At 41.9% G+C, this 21,307-nt stretch overlaps 1 protein-coding gene across 1 annotated transcript in view; it reads left to right on the top strand.

The window, feature by feature from the left end:
- Nucleotides 1–21,307, top strand: part of LOC136991340 (obscurin-like) — a 176,250-nt gene that overhangs the window by 109,812 nt on the left and 45,131 nt on the right. The window contains 17 exon segments of the mRNA XM_067292206.1: nt 1,651–1,917; nt 3,950–4,222; nt 6,270–6,542; nt 7,439–7,726; nt 9,262–9,534; nt 11,579–12,934; nt 13,547–13,825; nt 14,626–14,704; nt 15,087–15,205; nt 16,139–16,336; nt 17,053–17,085; nt 17,192–17,290; nt 17,745–17,963; nt 18,289–18,355; nt 19,226–19,254; nt 19,563–19,697; nt 20,522–20,661. Coding sequence (XP_067148307.1) covers nt 1,651–1,917; nt 3,950–4,222; nt 6,270–6,542; nt 7,439–7,726; nt 9,262–9,534; nt 11,579–12,934; nt 13,547–13,825; nt 14,626–14,704; nt 15,087–15,205; nt 16,139–16,336; nt 17,053–17,085; nt 17,192–17,290; nt 17,745–17,963; nt 18,289–18,355; nt 19,226–19,254; nt 19,563–19,697; nt 20,522–20,661 — 4,127 coding nt within the window.

Below are 21,307 nucleotides of genomic sequence, written 5' to 3'. Positions count from 1 at the left end.
GATTTTTTTTTTTAATGTGAACCGAGTCACAGTATTATATGACTCTAACTGGATTAGGATGAGGAAGACCTTTTAAAAAACACCCCAGTTATGGTGCTCTGCTCAATAACACTTGATTTAATAGGAAAGTAAAGCACTAGTGAAATTCTAACTGTGCTTGTATTAACAGTCAATTTCCTGCACTTTACTTTGTCCAGAATTTTAAAGATCCATCCTCAAGCTATGTGTGTTTCAGTCTATCTAGCTGTCTGTGGCTGGTTCTTCATCAGGCAACAGGTCGTCTCTCTTAGTGCCGTGGTTCTAACCCTATTCTCCTGGCGTGCTTATGACGGGATATCTATTCTATGATGACCAAGATCTCATGACAGCTTTTCTTCTTTGGCCTTCACAATGCCGTTGTCCTACAATTGCATCTGTTCGCTGTCCCAGCATGGCTGGGCAGCGGGGGAATGGAGAAGGTTGGAAGAGCTGCCCTCTCCTTCTGACCCCCTTGAGCAGGGGTGAGGATTACAGGCGCCAGTGTACCCCAAGGCCCAGGGTGCTTCCTGTCATGCTGAGGGGGAGAACAGGGCCACCAAGCTCTTAGCTCAGCGGTGGGGCAGTGAGAAAAGGACAGTCTCCTTCTTTTGGAACCAGTGGTGACACTGACTGTGAGGAGCATATTTCTCCATCTTATGGGGATGGTGGTGTAGTCCCCCAATTGCACAGAGATCTTCTTGCTTCTTCAGTCCTTCCTGGAGTCCTTCAGTCTCCAGGATCTGCCATCGATGCCTCCTCTCCATACACACACACGCACACACACAGGGTGGCAGAGGGAGCCTTAGAGAGCAGGATCAAGCCTTGCAACGAAATGCCGAGAGACGTTTCCCAAGCTATCTTTGCTTCCCAAGGTCTGCCAGTAACATTGGAAATCCCTCAGCCCAATGCACAGAGCTTCAGGAGGAGCATTCCAGACAGATGTCTGATCTACAGATCAGCTGGTGAAAAGGAAAAGCTTCTTATTTTTCCCAAACCTATGCCTCTGGCAGAGGGCTAATTAAAAGAGCAAGTACCTCCTCCCTGTGCAGTGCCCTTCCTTGTTAGAGCTGTCCAGGAGCTTTGCTCCGCATGCTGCTGTGAGTGGGCTCTCCGCTGGAGCTTGCCTTTTCAAGCCCCTTCCCCCAGTCCCACTGAACAATGCTGATGTCTTTCTTTTGCCCAAATCAGTCAGGGCAGCCCATCATCCACTGCGCTCCTCCATCTCAGACTTGCGCTCTTGAAATGTTCTGGGAAGCAGAAGTGTTTCACATCCAGCACTGCTTAGGCTAGAGAGTCTCACCAGGGCCGAGAGGAAAACGAATGATGGCAGGAGTGCCAGCAGATGTTCTGCACGGAAGTTCGTGGTCAGGACTGTTAAAGTGCAGGCCTTAACTGCTGCTGGTCCATTTTCCGGTGTGCTAGTTACATTCTAATGCACCAGTTTTGCTTTATCCTGCTTGCTGCTGACCCAAGCAAAGACTAAACCGCTAATCCCTGGTGTGCCCGGTCGGCTTCTTGCTTGCACTCTCCCTCGGCCTGCTTCCTCCAACTCTGTACTTGTCAAAAATCTCCAGGTTGCTATTTCCTTGAGGATCCGCTAATGCATGTCCCTCCTGACGTGTTGGTTGACAGATCCAACCATTGAAGTGGTCAGTCCCATGCAGGATATAACTGTTGATGAAGATGGCACAGCAGAGTTCATATGCCAATATTCTAGGCCAGTGCACGCCATATGGAAGAAAAATGATCAGGAAATACATGCAGATGGGCAGCGAGTCCTTATCGTGCAGGACTGGAATGTAAGCATGCTAAAAATTAAACCTACGGTACCAGAAGACACTGGCATCTATTCTTGTGAAGCTGAAGGCACTAAAGTGGTGGCTGCACTTGATGTTCAAGGTGAGGTCTTCCAGACAAAGAGGAAGACTATCATGGGTCCCAAATATAAAAGGTGGAAAAAATCATGGAAGCGTCTCACAATAAGCGACACGTCAGAACCCGTTCTTTGGTGTTCGCTCCAGTATTGATAGCAGTGCTAAAAATGGATGGGAGTTAATGGGAACTGAATGGGAAACTGCGACATTTCACAGAAGCTTAGTTCTAATTAATGCTCGCTTATTATATCGATTATGTATCATACCTCCTCTCCGATGAACCGCATTTGGCTCCATCCTCAGTGCAATGGGATGTCTGCTGAGTTACTGTGATATCGCAGATATAATGTTGGTCCAAAGGAATAGTGAGAATACTTTTTGCTGTTACAGAGTGGTTTTTACATGCACTGCACTTTAAAACCAGTCGCTAATGGAGAGAGGGGAATTTAATGTTATTTTCAGTTATTGTCAACTGCAGCTAATCTAGTTCGGTATTTTACTTATTTCAAACACTGATCACTCAGGAAATACCTTCCTACTTGTAAACAGCATTTGTGAGGGCCCCAGAAACAGCAAGTAAAAAAATAACAATAGTTATATATTTTATACGGGTGTCTAATAATTTACTTCTGATGTCTGCATAAGGAATTTTTGTTTTCAGTCACCAGGTGAACTAATATGATCAGCAGTCATAGTGGTTCTGGTCTGATTTCTGAATTATCATGGTTTGTTAGGCAAAATTGTTCTTTCTGCCTAATTAATTGTGAGTGTAGGAGCAGAGTATTATTTATTATAGTATTTTGTACTTTGATAAGCGCCTTCCATTTTAGGAATTAAAAACAGCTAGCAGATATTAATGAGTATAATCCAAAAGAGGAGATAGGATCCACTTTTTATGCATAGGGAAACTAGGACTCAGAAAGTACTCGAAGAAACAGCTTGGATTGATCCTAACATACTTTATACATTCTGCAAGGGGTTGAAAAACCTTTATTGTTCTCCCTAAGTATTATAAAATATGGAAATCTTTTTAGTAACTCATACATTTTTTTTATTTTTTATTTTTATTTTTTGCTAGGGAATAGTTCAGCATTAATTTTCTATGTTTCAAACAGTTCCAGACAGTGGTTGTAGAGATCCTGAGCAGGACTATCTCCGAGTGTTGGTTTATATTATCGATCATGACCATTTTATGGTGTTTGTGTCAGTTATATTTATATGCACATAATCTGTGCATGTGCTTGGTGTGGCACAAATTTTATCCAGGTGCAGCAGCCCACATTTAGTTGTGCCCCAGGCTGATTGCTTATGTACAAATGCCAACCAATGCATGCAATTGCAGTGACTGTGCATGTTTCTGGCCACACGATTCGCCTCACACGTGCAGGAGAAAATAAACCTAATATATTGTCATAAGGCTTTTGTAATAATTCAGAAAATACAGTTTACATAGATGTTGATTTTTCATGTGTTTCCTAGAAGCGGACTGGCGAAATGGTTTGTTAACTTAGTTGGCAGTCCCTATAGCTTTGCCAGCTGTAATATTCTCTTGATGCGTTTATTTTGCATGAAAGGTAGGAAGAATTTATCATAAGCTGTCAGTTGATTCAAATTTCCCCAGTTACGATGTTAATTGTGCCTGCCTGGGAGACCTGAGGGAAATGTTTCCTGTTTGGGGACGGAAGGAATCTGATTATGTCCCCGTACTATCACTTCCTATTGAATATTGGCTTGATTCATATAAACACCAACGTTTTTTTTCTTGATTCATAAAGACAGAAGTCAGGTTTCTGGAGGAAGCCTAGATGAAACGCTAGAGCTTCTAGAGGTTTTTCATTATTTTTAAGCTACCTCACAACTGAAAACAGTTTTGAATATAGCACTGTGTTAGAGCATGGTTGAAATTAGCAGCTAAAGCCGCAAGCATACTTTATCACATCCATATCCTTTCCATCAGCTTTCCAGCAATGGGAATCAGCAGTGCTCCAAGGCTTGTCAATATTCAGCTATGCATAGCCACACAATTAATATTGTTGATGGTTCTCCTTCTCCACTAGCCAAGAACAGCATCGTCCAGGGCCTGGAGAATGTGGAAGCAGTGGAAGGAGGTGAAGCCCTCTTTGAATGCTACCTTTCCAAACCCGAGTGCTACAATTACAACTGGCTGATCGATGATGAGCCTGCCAAAACTACAGAAAACACGGAGATGGTTTACTTTGAAAATGGGCGCAGGCATCTTCTCTTGCTGAAGAACCTAACTCCCCAGGACAGCTGCCGGGTGACTTTTATGTGCAGTGACGCAGTGACCTCCGCCTTCCTGACTGTGAAAGGTAACGGAAGCGGTCTTATGGGGAATCCTAAATTTTTGATTTGTAAGGGCAAATGACCCGGAGAAATGCGATGAGTGGCAGAGAGGAAAAGCTGCATAAGCTGCTTGCTTCATACCCAACTTCTAATTCTCAACCAATGAATGAATGGTGGCTTATATTTTCCTTTTTTCTTATTGTTCTTTTTGTCATGACCCGGATATAAAGAGCATCATTTAGCAATGAGTTAGAAGCATATGACTGTCTTACAATAGTGGTGGAGTTGACTTTTCTAGGAACTTACGTTGACTAAGAGAAGCAGCACTCTGCGTTTTTCTCGGCTCTTGACTAGAGACGAATCCTTCTCGGATGTGCTGATAGCTTCTTGTGTCTGCCTCTCATTTGCATTCCCATCTTTCTGACTTGCCATATGTGCAAGCATTACATATCCTATTTAATATGGCCTAATCACAAAATTGGAAAAAAACACACTCCTGTTTCCACTTCCTTTCCATTGTACTGCTTTCTGGGATGTTTTCTAATTGTTCCCACCTTATGCTCAGAAGAGTCTCTTGACAAGGATTTTCATTCTCAAGGAATGTTTCCATTTTTTGGCATAAAAGATAACTTCCCATACTTTTGATATCAGTTGCAGAATACTGGAGGTTTGGCTTGGGCTTTCTGCTTAGTCCCATTTTATTAAATCTATCATTTCATTAAACCCATCTGCTTGTACTGATAATTCTGAGATCAAATGGAGGCTTGCTATGAACAAATGTAAATCTTGTCAAACCTTCGCAGTTGCATCTGATTGCATCAGGAGTAGATTTAGCTCCGTTATTTCTTGATGTTTTTGTTATGGTCTATTCTCCAGTCCCGGTGACTGGGGCGCACACCCATATATACGCTTCGGCACTAGTTCTCCAACAAGAGCACACTGCACAGGCAGCATGAATATTCTCTGCCTCTGTGGTGCTGCAGTCTCTGTCAAATCCACTTACCTCATTTACTTCCTTAAAAAGCGTTGCCAAATTAGGTACAAAACCAATAGCAATTTGTCTTAGACCTCTCCTGTTTAACTTAGTTCCAAAAAGAAGCTGGTTTGTGATACAGACATTCTGGTGACCCTTGGGAGTTCATGCAAATGATAGACACATTCTGGTAACTCTTGGGATTTCATGCAAAAAAGTGATAGCTAGAGAATCTGGGTTTAAAAAGGAAACCAATTGAAATGCCTTTCATGACTCAGAAATGTGCAAAGCGGCAGGCTGAGGACCTAGTGTTCTAGGGTCTCGGGAGAGTTTGGACTCTGGTTTGACTAGCACTTGAGCTCTGAGGACCAAATCCATCTTTGAGTTAGTATTTTATTCCATTTGATTTTATAACTATGGTTACTTCATGGTGCTATTTTTACTTTGTGTTATTTTTGTATTTTTGGAGAAAGGGGGAGGTAGCTCTTCCTTTATGACCCTTTATGGAGGTCAGTTGTTTCAGTGCTTCTGGGTTATGCATTTACCATTTACATCAAGGAATGAGAACCAGGATTCACCTTAGGTAATTGCAGGCAATTCTGTGAACTGCATAAATCTACTTGTCCTCGATTCCTCTTGTACTCTGTAAGGAAGAGAGGCATCTTCGGAGTGTTTGCAAATGCTTATCTCACTGAGATACTGAATCTAAAGGGCAAAGGCTGCCCTGTTCCCAGCATTTTTGTGGCAGCGTTCACAAATTGTTCAGTAAAGAAAACACAGGAAAGCAGCGGTTTCCAGTCAGAGATATGTGTGACTCTCAGTAATGAAAGCTCTGTAAGTTCATTTAAGTTTCTCCAATGTATTTTTCTGCTACTTGGAAAAGGAACACATTTCTGGATTGGTTTTCACTCCTGAAAGTATCGGAAAGTTGCAGTCCCCAAGGATACCATCTGTTGTAGTGACATATGTAGCCTCTCTATTAATGGTCTCCTTGGTCTCGGAGGCCTGGCTGCCCAGAGATTCAACACAAATACTCATAATACCTCTTACCGGCATTTATGTCAGTACCCGAGGGCTTGATTACCTGTTTTTATCTGCAGGGTGGCGCTTACGGATCTTGCAGCCTCTCACAGATGTGGAAGTCTCTCCAGGGGACAAAGCTACGTTTAGCTGCGTCCTGAGTGAAGCGGTGCCGATTAATGAAGTTACCTGGTATTCCAATGACACAGAAATCCAAACAAATGAGGACTGGGAGGTACAAGCAGATGGAAATAAATACGAACTTATTCTGAAAAAAGCCCAACCACATCATTCTGGAGAGGTGACCTTTGCTTCCAGAGAAGCAATTGCATCCGCCAAGTTGGCTGTGATCGGTAAGTTCATACATTGTTTCTGTCTTTCTAGCCCAACGGCACTTGAAATCTCAGACTTTGGTATTGAGGTACTGCATCAAATTTTCTAAGCTTTGCACTGATTTGTTTCTCATGTCCCAAGCTAGCATTCTTAGGCTGAGAAGATGCTGCTCCTGGGCAACTCTGTTCTTCAAACAGAAAAAGTTCACCTCATCACATGAAAATTAGATCAGGCTAGAGATGATCACCAGGTTTCCTTAGCTGCAGTCTTTCATAAAATGTAACATAGAATCTCATGAAAATCAGATTACTGAGAGTTCAGCACCACCCTCTGCAAACATGTGGGTGCTGGAGGGAGCTGAACTAGAGTTCATGTGCATGGAAAATTATCAGGGGCAGCAGAGAACCCTTTGAGGTGTGCTAATCTACTCAAGTAAAAATTTGACTGTAAATAGAGACAGGAAGCTGTGCACCCAAGGTTTGCATGTGGAAAGAAATGTTTGGGGTCTCCAAAATTAAAAAATAAAAATAAGGAAGGACAGCTGTTGACCTTATTTCCCCATAATTTGTTGGATTGTTATAGTATATGATGGCAGGTCATTTACTCAGTAAATGCCATACACACATCTTGTTTTCAGCTGGGTGGGAAAAAGTAGCGGGAAAATGTCATAATAACGTGTGACATAAGTATCTGAGATGGCTCTTGGAAAATGACTATTTGTCATTAGTAGCATAGATAGATCGGTCCAGCGCAGGTGTGTCGTGGTCACAGGCAGGTAGCCACTCAGCTTCATACTGAGACGGGTGCCGAATGCGTTGCACTTCCTTCTTGTGGCTTGCAGAAGCCTCTCAGGTTGTTGTAGCGTAAAGCACTATCGCTCATGTTATACATCCCTGGAACTTTGTTGTGCCCTCAGCCCACCCTGACCCCCCCGAAGAACCAGAAGTTTTAAGTAAGAACAGTCACTCTGTAACTCTGTCTTGGTACAAGCCACTGAGCGACGGTGGTTGTGACATCCTAGGCTACAACGTTGAAAGGAAAATCCCAGGTGTTGGCTGGCAGTCATGCAGCGAGGGCATGATTCCAAACACGGAGTTTGTGGTGGACCATCTCACCCCGGGCGAAGCCTACAGATTCCGCGTCTCGGCTGTAAACAAAGTCGGGGCCAGTGAGCCGGTGCACTTCCCTCAAATGGTGCAGCTAGGTGAGAAGGAGAGGTGCCCCCAGGAGGACTGAGAGCTGCTGTAGACCTGTGTTTCGCATGGCATGCCTGCTTCACCCGCTCCAGGGATCTCCTGGAAGAGTCCACTCTGCAACGTGTTTCAGTGCTTTGCTGCCAACACAGAATAGGAGAACTAGCTTGGAAAAATTGTTCTGGGCTGCTGCAAAGCAAAACTTGCTGCGTTGTTAGGGCTCAACGTTTATTTTCCCCAGACTGCATCAAGCTATCGTGTGGCCTGCACTGCATCCATGTTTTGTCTGGTGACCATGAGTTTCTTTTCTGGTGGAGGTCAGATGGAATGAGGCAGAAGGGGCATGCTGGAATGCGTCTGGTGCAGCTGAGGCCCTGGGTGCCTACACAGTGGGTGGGCGGTGTTGTCTTCTTCACCCATCTTTCTCTCTCGTTCTACTATCTGCATATCTTTATATAATAACCCCCATGAAGGAGAGTGCTGGAGGAGACAGTTCCTTTGGTGGCTGTTGGTGAGACTTTGGAAGCCACAGTGAGATGGAGAGCCACTCTTCCAATGTTTCTTTTCTTTTCTTGCGATGCCATCTGTGATATCAGAGTCCCCAGCAAGTACCTCAAAGGGAAGAGACTATATTAATAAAAAAATAAATAAATAAAATCCCTTTTGCTTGGGGCTCAGGCACACGGTGATGTTTTTGCAACATAACAGCTTCCAGGGTGTCAGCTGCAACCTGATAACTCTGCATACGCTCACTTTGTCTACAACAGCTCCAAGGCGTTCTGGGCAATGATCCCCTCACCCCGGTGAAACGTGCAGAGGGGCAGGTGACGTTCGGGACTGTGCTCCTTCTTGGGCGCTCAGCTGTGTGCTTTAGGTCCCCATCAATGGCAGCTGAACATCTGCACGTTTCATGGATTTGTCTTGGCTTCATTTGGAATATCACTGTCATACAAACAGCACATCATTGGCAGGACTCCTTCCAAAGTAAAGAAGATAGAAAAAAATTTTAGAGAAAATCTTTACACTTTTTGAGAATTTTTAATTCTTCAGGAATGAGAGCAAATACTGTTTTCTTTTACTTTCAAGATTGGGATGAAGTCAGCTTTTAATAATCTCTTTTATTCTTTTTATTTTTTTTCTTTATTGTGTCACTTCTTCAAAACTTCCTCATTCTAAACATTACGATCTTCTAGGATATCTAGGGCTGCTTGAATGTTCATTGTGCTGGATAAATGAAGATCACCAAATACAGAAGTAGGAAAAGTGAAACAACTTCTGCATGTATATATTTATCTGAAGTTGGTTTAACCTCTGGGAGAGCTTGTGCAATTAATTTGGTATTATCTTTGGAAGTTGTGAACTTTGGATGCTGCCAGTCACGTTCTTTGATTGTCTGCAACAGTCAAAGAATCTATAAGTTAACGATGGGATGTTTGGTTATTCTACAGAGTAATCTGGAGCATCTTAAAGCCAGTTTATGATATATTGTGTTAATTCTTGTCCCTTCTTTTCTTTTTTTTTTTTTTTTTTTTTTTTGTAATTACAGAGCCTCCACTTACAGTCACTCATCCTTTGGTGGGAGGATCAGTATCAGAAGGGGAGGTGGCTCGCTTGGAGTGCAAATTATCAAGTGAAGTTCAAGAGACAGCGACATGGCTCAAAGGAGAAGAACAAATACAAGCTGGAGGGAGATATGAAATCCTCTCTGATGGAAAAAAGCAGATACTCATTATTCATGAATTTAAACCTGAAGATCAGGACACGTACACCTGCATGGTTTCTCCAGAAGTCAAATCTGTTACCAGCCTGTGTCTTGAAGGTACAGAGTGCATTCCTGTGACCTTAAATCAGTTCTGCTCAGGGACATCTCAGCAGTTTGGTCTTGAATTCATTTTCCTTTACAAGTTGTCTCTCAAATCCACAAAGAATCGTTATCCCTGTTTGGTGTTGCCCAGTATGTTTCTGAATCTGTAATAGCTTTGAGCTGTTCAGATAAGATTTTCCTGATATTTTCCACCTTAACAAATACCCATTGTCACCAAAGTCCTCAACACTTCGTAGCTTAGAATAAAAACAAAACTTTGAAAGAAGAGAGAAAATTACGTTAAGTTGGAATAATACAGTCTTTTTATAATGCACTGGGCTGAACTCTGACCAAAACTAATCACTACGATTGTTTTGTATAGCTCTTTGTTTCCGTAAGCTTAATAATGATCACTAGATCATTATTACTATAAGCTCACTGGGAGGCAATGTTTTTCCCCCCCTGATGTTTAGGCAACTCACTGTGTCCCAGAGAGTGAGTCAGACTTAGACATTTGAGCATAGGTATCTCCAGGCAGATGTTTCCATGTGAGATGGATGTCTCAGCTCCCATTACAACCAGTGGAGAACTGTTCAAGACAGTCAGTGGAGCCCTGTCTAACTTTAAAATAGGGTGAGCTGAATTGCTTTCCGTGCTCCACTGATTGTCCTAACTAGATACTCAGCAATTGCAACAGGAGCATAGGTGCGAGCTCGTGGGAGACACTTGCAGTTATACATCTTTTTCTACACGCTAGATCTTCTTTCTCCTTTGGCTACAAAAGGAACCAAGAAAATTGGCTTATACTAAATGTCTGGTTTTTAGTTGGCTACAGTTAGGTTAAGTGAATCACACTAATCTCACTATGAAGAGAAAGACCTGACAGTACTGGATAGATTGTGAATGCAGCTGTTTGTTCATTCTTTACAAAATGAGTTTAATTGGTTAAAATGCATGGGCAGATTAAGATACCTGAGGAAGAAACAGTGATGGGTAGATTTCTTAAAAAACAAAAGCAAAAATCTATGTATTTCTGTCGTGCCCTCACTTGAGATCAAGAACTTATTGAGGTCTCCCATTGAAAGACTCTCAGTGTTAATCTAGTTGTGTGTGTTATTTTCCATATCCAAGTGTGAATCATACTCTTTTGGGCTGGATGATTATTATTTTTAGCAAAAGCTTTGGCACTTTGCTTCTATTGTTCTCCATGAGAGTGTTTATGTATTTCACAAATAAAAGACAGCTGCAACAGAAAGGACAAAGCCACTGTTTTTTTACGCAGAGGCTTTAGAGATCAAAAACTTTACTATGTGGTAATTCAGACAATACACAATCAACATCGCATTTCCCTGGAGGCATTAGTAAAACTGAGAACTCATCAGGAGATTAAAAAATAGTGTTTGTTTATGTCTTTGAAATTGAAATATTTTTCTGCAGCCCTGGGCAGATGTGTAGAGTAGAATGAGGGAAAAGACATGGAACTCCATTCACTTCTCTGCCTCGCCTTATAGCTTGTGCACTTCCGTGGGTTTTCCAAGGCCAAATTGCAAGCTCTTGTTTTCAAAACATGAGTCTAGCCAAATGCTGGATAGCTTACAGTTTTGGACTATGACTGCATATAAGAAATGGAATTAGACATGAACATAAAGAGTGACAGAATTTGGTTTACTGGGTTCAAATGCATGAGGAAGAAAAAAAATGTTGCTGTTTGGCCATATTTTATGTACATGCACAGAATCATAAGATAGTTGAGGTTGGAAGAAGGGTCATCTCTGGATAGCCTAGTCCAACCCACCTGCTCAAAGCAGAGTCAGCTAGAGCAGGTTGCTCAGGACCTTGTACAGTAGGGTTTTGAATGTCTCCAAAGGTGGAGACTCCACAACCTCTCCGAGCAACCTGTTCCAGTATATTAAATTTATATTTTGTTCCCAACTTAATGTTTAATTAAGTGCCACTGATATTCTTCTGTCGAGACTTTAGTATGATATTTCCATGTGCTTTCTCAGGGCTTAATCATAGACTTTGTCTTTTAACATCTCACCAATCTAATTCTCCTCAGTTCCTACTGTAGCATTGCTAAAAGAGATCGCCAGGGAAGCACCCAGCGCAAGCCAACCGGAAGAGCTGGTGGATGGACATGTCCAGCCCAGCTTGCCCCCTGAGGCTGCTCAGGAGGGAGACCTTCACCTGCTGTGGGAAGCTCTGGCCAAGAAACGCTGGATGAGCTGGGAGCCCACCTTGGATCCCATCAGCGAGGTGCCTGAAGAGGATGAGAAACTTCAGGAACTGAAGAAGGAAGAAGCAGAGATGTCTCACTATTACTCAGAGGAATACTCCACATGTGACGAGCTGGCTAGGACTGGAGAAGCCGATTTCTCTTTCACAAGTTCAGATGATGAGTCTAGAGCTGGGACTCCTTCACTAGTCAACTACCTCAAGAAAGCTGGGAAGACAAGTGTCAGCGTTACTAGCAAGGTTCAATCCGTCTCCACAGGCAAGTTATGGAAGCAGTGGGAGAAATCCAGTGTGGAGACTGCTGTGGCGGTCCCAGCTGCTAAGCCAGCTGAACCAGAAATAACGGATTTAGATGATCCTTCCATGAACAAGGCAGCTGTAAAGATCCAGGCTGCTTTCAAAGGCTACAAAGTCAGGAAGGAGATGAAGCAACAGGAGTGCCCAGTGTTTGCTGAGACCTTCAAAGATTTCTCTGGTGAGCCTGGAAGCACTCTCCACCTTGAGTGTGTGGCCCACAGCAAAAGTGACATGAAAGTCTGTTGGCTGAAAGACGGGGAAGAGCTTTCAGATGGTCGCTACTATCACATAGACAATTACAGTGATGGGACCTGCTCTTTGATTATCACTGGCCTGGATATGAAAGATGCGGGTAAATACACATGCGAGGCATCTAATAAATTTGGCAAAGTTTCACACAGTGCTAAGGTGACGATCGGCAGTCAGGAACCTCAACTTGTTCGTAAAGAGAAGCAAGTTAAACATACCACTGACAGTGAGACTGAGAGCTCGTCTGGCAGTGAGCTGGATGATGCTTTCCGTAAAGCAGGAAGGAGACTTCACAGACTCTTCAAGGCCAAGATCTCAACGGAGATATCTGACGTGGAGGAAGAGCTCTTTGTCAGTGCAGATGAAGGGGACGTAGAGGTGGTGGACCATCAGACGTATCGTGAGGATGACCAGTACATCTACATCAAGTTTGAAATCTTGTCTGAGGCAAAAACTGCAGCCACTCGATTCAGAGAGATGTTTGGTGCCCTGGGAATCCCCGTGGAAATTGACATTTTGGAACAAGGCCCTAAAAAAATGGAATTGCGTATTGGGAAAGCAACACCACCCGCCGTCGGGAAGTTTGTACCACCAGTAGCAAGACCTCCCCCACCTTTACTGACTTCTGATACAGGTGAGTAAAGCAAGCTCGTTCTTTCTTTGAAAAAGGTATCTGGAGCAGGTCAGGATGTTATTTTTTTACTTGTGAATAACTTAAACCTTTGTTTTTCATTTCATGCAGATATTTTCTGGAAATCTTTGCACTTTTGAAAAAATAGATGAAATTTTTCTTTCTTTTTCATTTTTGGGGAGAGGAGGGAAGTCAGTGCTGGAGCAGGGGGTTGCAAAATTCTCACTTTTCTGTAAAGATGCTTTTGTAGTAGCAATTTCCACTATTATAATAATATAGCTATAAATGCTTTTATTGCTATACTTAAGTTAATTAAGCAGTTTTCAGAACAGCCCTTAAAGAGGGACAAAAGACATTTTGTCAAGGGGAAGAACTGAGGTGATATATAGTTTGCAGCTGTGAGATTTCAATACTTTTGGCAGTCCAGGGGAATTTTTTCTTAGTGTTTGTCAGGGAGTTTCTACTTGACCTTTATTGTCATGGAGAAAAGATATCACTCTGTTATTTAAAAACCTGCGAAGCAGAAGTCTTCTGGCACTGGGCAGAAGCGCTCCTAAAATACATCTAACGCAACCCAATTTTTCCTTTCTTCTCCCCTAACTACCTTGGATTTAGCCCCCATGTTCATGACTGAGCTTCAAAACCAAGAGGTCCAAGACGGATATCCAGTCAGCTTTGACTGTATTGTCATTGGCAAACCTCTCCCCACGGTTCGCTGGTTCAAGGATGGGAAAGCAATTGAAGAAAATGACCATTACATGATCAGCGAGGACCAGGAAGGGTGCCATCAGCTGATCATCACGGCTGTGGTCCCTGCTGACATGGGTGTTTACCGTTGTCTTGCTGAAAACAACATGGGTGTTGCTTCAACCAAAGCTGAGCTTCGAGTGGACTGTAAGTCTCAAAATAACTGTAGGAAAGCCAGAGGGAAGGGGTCATGCTTAGAGGGGGATAAATATTTTTTAAGAAAAATGCTATTTACATTTTTTTTAAAAATGAACCTCTTGGGTTCCCCCCAACAAATGGGGGGGAAAAGCCTCCAAAATTTTCTTTGCACCAGAAATGCAGCTTTTCAACTGAGTCTGGTTCTTAGAGTGCTGTGGATGCCCTTTTACTAAAGAGCATATATTATTCTGGATTGGCTGACTGAACAGTTTCTACAAGCAAAATGAAGAAATATGGAAGTGCTATCAAACTACTTTTTAAAATGTTTCTGCTAGGATATTGTAAATGTGTTAATAAAATGATAATGATGGTACAAGTGTTAATTATAAGGACAACGTGGATGTCACTAGTATGGGTGAGCTGCTCAGTTGCAGAGCAGAGCCCAGTTATTCCTAAAGGTCAGAGAAACATCTTACTATAGACCATACCCAGTTCGCTGGGATTTCTCTGAGGCTCTGAACACCAGAGAGGCGACAGAGAAGGTGGCCTGGATGTTCCCCTTAGGAAGCCCTTCTGACTATCTCCTGAAGCATCCGTGTTGGATCTTGAAAGGAGCGATAGTTAGCTACCTTTGGAAACACCGCCATGGTGCAATGGTTGTGTAGGTGAAATAATGGATTTTTAATAAGGGAGATCAGCAAAAACTATTCCTCCGAGTTTGGAAACTGTTAGCTCTAATTGCTGTAATTATTATAAGATGAAATAATTTCAAACTTCAGATTATCTAAAATATTTTTTCTCTTTAACAGTGACCAGCACTGACTATGAGACAGCAGCAGATGCAACAGAGACTTCCTCCTACTACAGTGCCAAAGAGTATATTTCAAGGTAAATCTAAGTCTAGTTCTTTGTAACTTCTGACTCGGTAAGATCAATATATTTCTGTAATGTTGCTTTCTGCATGGAAATACTGAGTCTGTTTTTGCTGTACCTGGCAGGGCCAGTTTAATGTAATAAGGAACAGTCAGATGAGATGAGATTCCAGTTAGAGTAACTACTGCAGCTGGACATTTATCATGGGCTAATTTGCCCTGCTGCTTTCAAGCGAGCCTGGGGATTTCTCCACTGCTTTTAATGATATATAGTACTGCATGTGCTGTTGTGATGACAAAACGCACAGAATGAATTAACCTGAAATAGGCGATCCTGATTTCCTTAACCCTTTGCTGTCTCGGTGACTTTCTTCTTTCTACCTCTAATTGCTTCTTAGCCGCGAGCAGGAGGAGTCTACCACTGAAGAGGAGCAACTGCCTCAGATCCTCGATGAGCTTCATGATATTCACGTGGCACCTGGAGCATCTTTGGCAAAATTTCACCTGAAAGTGAAAGGTGAGGGGAGGCCACAACACTTTGTGTTGTTCCAGGTTTGCTGTCGGAGCGAAGTGCTGGACAAGGTTTTCTTATGTGCTCTTCCTCAGTTGTGCTCCCAGTCTGTTCATCTTGCACCATTTTTGCATAAGCCAGCTAGAAGATGATGTATGTGCTGATGAACCTTGGGTTCTGCAGCGGACATAGGCAGATAAAGTGGCCTATTTTGTGCCCATATCTGCAGGCATAATTACAGGCATATGTTGCTGAAAACTGAGTCCTGTAATTCTCTGAGCACACTAGTTATGCAGAAGCAATAAGGAATGAAAAAGCGAGAATATCTCTTTATTCACTTTAATAAATGAAACAGTCCTGGGCTAGGAACTAGTGATGAGTCCTAGACTCATCTTCCCTCTCTGCAGCATTGTCTTACCCTGTTATGAGGGAGTTGCTGCTACAGGCTAAAAACTGCAAAAACTTCTTTCTGCTCTCAGTGGTAGGGAGAGGTAGGGATTCTCCTGCTTTTCCTATTGCTGCCTATTAAAATGGCGAGAGCTGTTTTGCCTTCAGTGTCCTTGGAGCGGGTGTTGAAGTTGTGATACAAACCAAGGGTGACTTAGGTCCACATTTTGCTTCGCTAGGGATTTCAGTGTTTGGCTTTGTGTATGTTGCAAATCGGGCCTGAGCATTACCTTTCGAACCTGGAAGGTATTTGGATATGCAGCAAGTACAGAGAGTGTCAGAAAATGAAGAGAAAGGAAAAAAACCTTCAACAAACAAATAGAATTGAATAAATTTGGCAGTGATTTCTAACGGGGCGAACCCTCAAAACGATAGCACTGGGCAGATCTGAGGTTTCCTCGACTGTTCTGAAGCATGTGGTTGGGTGGAGATGCTCCAAAATGGTCACTGCTAATACATTCCGTTCTCTGCATCTGTAATTGCTGCCTGCAGGGTACCCAGAGCCTCGCCTCTATTGGTTCAAAGATGGACAGCCACTAAGTGCCTTGGACCGTATCCTGAAGATTGATAAAAGAGAATTCCACTCCCTGGAAATTCTCAATGTCACCAAGGCTGATGCTGGCCAATACTCAATATTTGTCATTAACTCTGCTGGTTCCGCATATTCATCAGCCAGGCTGGTAGTCAAAGGTAGATTTTTTTGGCATGTCCTGGCTCCTGATTATCTTTATTCCAATGACTCACTCTGTTTTATATGGTGGTTGTTCTTGAAAAAGCCTACCAATGTAAGTCAAGGGAGATGAGGAAGTCTGTGGTTAAAACATGATGTATCTTATTCTTAGTTCACCTGTAAGTTTACAGTGTACCCCTAAGGTTAGACATGTCGCTTCTCCAAGGCCTGATTGTGGTCTCAAGTACACAGATTTCATTCCTGCCTAACTTCACCAACTTTAACAGTTAATTTTACTAAAACTGAGGGCCTTCTGCGAATCGAACTTGTGGCTGTTCCAGTAAGACACTGCAGCAATACTAACAAATTTTGAGAGTTGTGGAAGTAGGTGTTTGCAGAGATGATTATGTGTATTTGTATTTATTAGCATAATTCTTCTGGAATTACTAATTAGGTGAGCTTGGTAGGGGTGAGTTGTAGTTTATGAAAATTATCTTTGTAAGCGTGTGTAATATTAGTAATGGAAAACTGAAACAAAATCCATTCCCATGCTATATGACTATTCTTAGCATTTTTATTCATAAATATACTTTAGAAAAAGCATAACTTTTTAACAGAACTAATATTTCTGTGCAGTGTGTCCTGCGGTGAGTAATCCCCTGGAATCACATTTTTTTCTTTGAAACTCATGGACAGAAACATATTTGTAATTTTGTCTTTCTTCCCTGTTTCACAGGACCTGATGAGAAAGAAGAACCACCAGAAACAGGTGAGAGGCTCCATAGCAGATGGTAACAGAACCCCTAGAAATTTTTCAGGTAGTCTTAACTCACACAGAAGGTGTAACCATGTTTCACCAATAATGTCGTTTTCAGATGCCCATGAGCAGCTGATACCACCAAGGTTCCTGGAAAGATTTACTAATAAAAAGGTTAAGAAAGGTGCAAGCATCACATTTTCTGTAAAAGTTGAAGGTAAGTGGTCTAGCTACATAACAATTAAATTGCATAGTTTCATGACGCATTCTTGTCTCTCTTTGGGCCAATTCACTGTAACTTGATCTAGCGTATTGAATCTGAAGTCCGGGGCGCTAGTCCCGACTTTGTAAGAGACTTCGTGTGCCTCATAGCAAAGCATCCAACTCAACTTCACTTCCATTTTCCTATCTATAAAAACAAGCATAATAATAGTTACTAGTCTTACGAAGATATGTTGGTTAACTGGTTTTATACAGTGCTTTAATGTCCTTAGAGGAGTGTGCTGTAGAAAGGTCTGTGTTCCTTCATTGTATATTGCGACTGTTACTGCTGTAAAAGGATCACAAAACAGGTCAAAAGCAGCATTCGTTACAGCATGGCTCTTGAGGCTTGTAAGAAAGGAGTAACACTGTTAGGAAAATTAGAGCTCCTTGTATTTGTTTTCCTTTAGGATATCCACTGCCAACTATCACTTGGCTGAAAGAAGAGTCTCAGGAAGACATCCTTTGGATCAAACCCAACGCTCCTGGGTATAAACTCGCCAGTTCAAACATGCATCACAGTCTAATCCTGTTGGATGTTAAAAAGAAATACAGTGGGCTGTACACATACATTGCTACCAACAAGGCTGGCCAGTCCATCTGCACTGCCACCCTAGAAGTTGCAGATGGTAAGTCTTTCTTGCAGTAGAAGCACATTTTCTGCGTTGCCTTTCATGCAGTGGCTAAGAGAAAAATAAATGTGACTGATAAGGAAATGACACAAATCGTAACCTAGCAGGGTGGAGAAATGCATCTGTATGGACAGGGAGGGGAACGAAGTGTGTTTGCATCATATGAGTGGGAGTTTGTGCCCTGGGTCAGGAGCTGCTAGCAGGACAGCTTCACTACTCTGGTATTTCCAGGAATCCATGTCTAGAAAATGTGCCCCACAGTAAATACATAAAAAAATACTCTTTGTTTTCTGTCCTCTAACGATAAACCCTGATCTTGCAGTGAAAGAGGCTGAAGTTCTGACCCAGGAGCGCGTGATGGTATCAGAAGCCATAATGACCACCCTGGGGTAAGTGTTTTTCTGCCCAGCTTGAAGCACGTTCTGAAGAGTGGGATCCACTTAAGCACACTTTCACTTCTAGAATATATCCAGCCTAAAAGACTTGACCGGACTTCTGGAGCCAATGGAGAGCGATGGGCACTCCCAGAGGATGAATTTCCCTTCCTAAGGGTCTGTTTGCTCTCTGGAAGTGTCCGTCTGTCTCTCTCTCCATTGCCTACAAAAGGATCTTAAGTGAAAACCAGAGGAAATTAGTCCTACTTGGCCTAATTGGCACTAGTCTGTACTTACCAAGGGTTTATAGCTGATATTACTCTACAAATGTTCTGTTTGCTACAATCTTGATAAAACTTGGTAGCTTTCAACCGAAACGTTATTTATTACAGCATCAAGCTTGCCTGTTAACATTCGAGTTTTATGGCTGATTTGGGGGACTGTCTGCACGGGGAATTTGCTATGAAGAAAGCTCCAGTGTGAAATCAGCTCTTCCACTGCAATCTCGCACATGGATGTACCTGGCCTTTATTAGGCATATTTGGAGATATGCAATTTATTGCTTTGTGAAAGTGGAGTGAGCTTCCTCGTGCTTCCTGTGTACTGACAGCATTGTGCAGAGATTTAGGGCAGATAGCTTGTACTATGAAAATTTATACCCTTGCTGACTTTGTAGTAGTTTCTTCACGTAAACAAGCTCAGATGTCCTAATCCTTCTCTGAAAGTTAAAGAAAAAAAAAAAAAAAAGAGCGCTCAGATGCTATTTCCTTAAAGGCCTGATATAAATAAATAATTTTTAAAGGTCATAAATCCCACCCAAATTGCCATGATTTTTCATTTTAACTTCTAATCCTGCTTTACTCTTTTTTTTTTTCCTTTTTCCAGAGCTGTTCATCCCTCTGAAGCAAGAATAGGTAAGAGAAGCTATTTTATATGAACTACTCCTACCTTCCATATCTGCAGCTCGGATTGTCTACATATTTCATTATCACCACCTATTTTTGTTCTTTTTCCTCTTATAAGTTCCTGAAATATTGGAACTTTTCAGGACTGGTCTCTGTTCAGGGGTGAATTATTTGGAGGAAATATGAGCAAACACAGGTTTAGAAGCAGGAGAAGTGAAGAAAATTAGACTTTGCTTCTAGAGAAGCTTTTGTTATTTAAAGAAGCTGACTTTTCAGTGAAGTATTGCATGCTTAATAGAAAGTTCTTTCTTTCCCAGGAGATCTTGATGGTGTAGCTGGTAAAGAAGGTGTACCCCAAAGCCCTGTTTCCTTAGCCGATGTTGGGACAGAAGAGTTCTTCCAGAAACTCACCTCCCGTATCTCAGAAATGGTATCTGCAAAAATAAGTCAAGGTAAGTGACCTGGCAAATGCAATTGAAGTAATACAGAAAATGATGCAAGCTCTTTTTAGGTTTCATTTGATCTTTAAATATCAGTGAGATTTGTGAAGCGGGTTCTGAGACAGTCATCCTGCATAAGTATTTGTGAATGTTTAGGTCTGAGAATTTTTAGCCAGAACCTATCCAAGCTGCTACATCTTCATCCACAATTTTGAACGAAAAAAAAAAGCTCTTAAAATAAACTGACAAGGCTAATGTTCTTTTTAAACATATAGTATTTAATTAAATAAGCAGGAGTAAATGTGAACTTGAGGTGGAGGGCAACTGTAAAAATGGAAGTGTGTTTTGTGCATCTTGGGTGTTTCGAGTTGTTAAGTTAATGCATCACTGCTGAATCTGAAAGCAATCCTGCTTTGCAGGCTTTCCCCATCTTAATTTGAGTTGTAGTTCACAATGGGATTTTAAAATCAAGTCCAGGCTGAAAACTGTGTGCATAGCTGTGCAGTAAACTAATGATTTGTTAAATTAAAATGAAAAATTCTGGTTTGTTTTGTATGTGGTAGATTGATTCTCTTGTAGTAGGATTTTATCTTGAAGCAAAGATGAAGTCATACCTCTTGTACAGATATTTTTACTGCGATAAGCATGTAACCTCATGCATTAAAGCATTCTAATTGTTTATGCAGTCCTGAATATTGATAGGCAGTCGCACTAAATGCTGCAAGTGCTCTTCTCGACAAATATTTAATTTTATTAAATTAAAAGTTAGTATAGACCTGACTCATGTTCAAATACAAGAGCTGCATTTCACACTTCCCTGTCGCTCTGCTTTTCAGCCACACTTCGAGTGCCAGGTGCAGATAGTGACGATGAATCCAAAACTCCCTCTGCATCTCCTCGCCATGGTCGATCCAGGCCTTCATCCATTGCTCAGGAGTCCTCCTCTGAATCTGAAGATGGGGATTCCCGAGGGGAGGTATGTTATCTTTATGGACCAGTTTGATACCAGGAAAAACAGTTATTTAGAATGCTCGATCGCTTGTGTTTTAAGGATCTCCATCCTACTTTATGGGATCTATCTCACTTTAGTAGAGACTGGTATTTAAGTATGGGCCCTGTGATACAGAGCACAGACCTAGCACTGGAGAACAAGATTCTGATGCTCACTATGTGATCTTGAACAAATTGTTCAAGTCAATATGGTCAAAACAGAGCCATTATTCAGCAGTTGTTTCTTTTTTTCATGGCTTAGCTTCAGAAAGTCAGAGCTTGATTTTCTGCAGCCTCAGATAGAGTTTGTCAGAAGAATTTTATTGAGAAGTTGTTCCTGTGAAAAATGACTATTTGGTGGAAATCTGAACTTTTTTAGGTGTTCATTTCAAACAGTTTTTTTAAAAAAATTAAACCTTTAGCAATGTTGACCTATTCTGACATTTTCAGGACCACTGTTTGTTTTGACTTGGGAGCAAAATTCACTGTTTCATGATGTAAATCCAAGATACTGCAGAATGTTTTGAAAATATGTCCAGAGCCTTTCTGAGACTTAGTTTGCCACCTTGTAAAAAGTAAACAGTGATTCTCTGCCGTACAAGGGTTGGAGAATAAAACATTAAACGCAGATG

Source organism: Apteryx mantelli, chromosome 2 (assembly GCF_036417845.1).
Source record: "Apteryx mantelli isolate bAptMan1 chromosome 2, bAptMan1.hap1, whole genome shotgun sequence".
NCBI lineage: Eukaryota > Metazoa > Chordata > Aves > Apterygiformes > Apterygidae > Apteryx > Apteryx mantelli.
The sequence above is the reverse complement of the archived record's forward strand: the minus strand, read 5'-3'. Positions and strand labels throughout refer to the sequence as shown.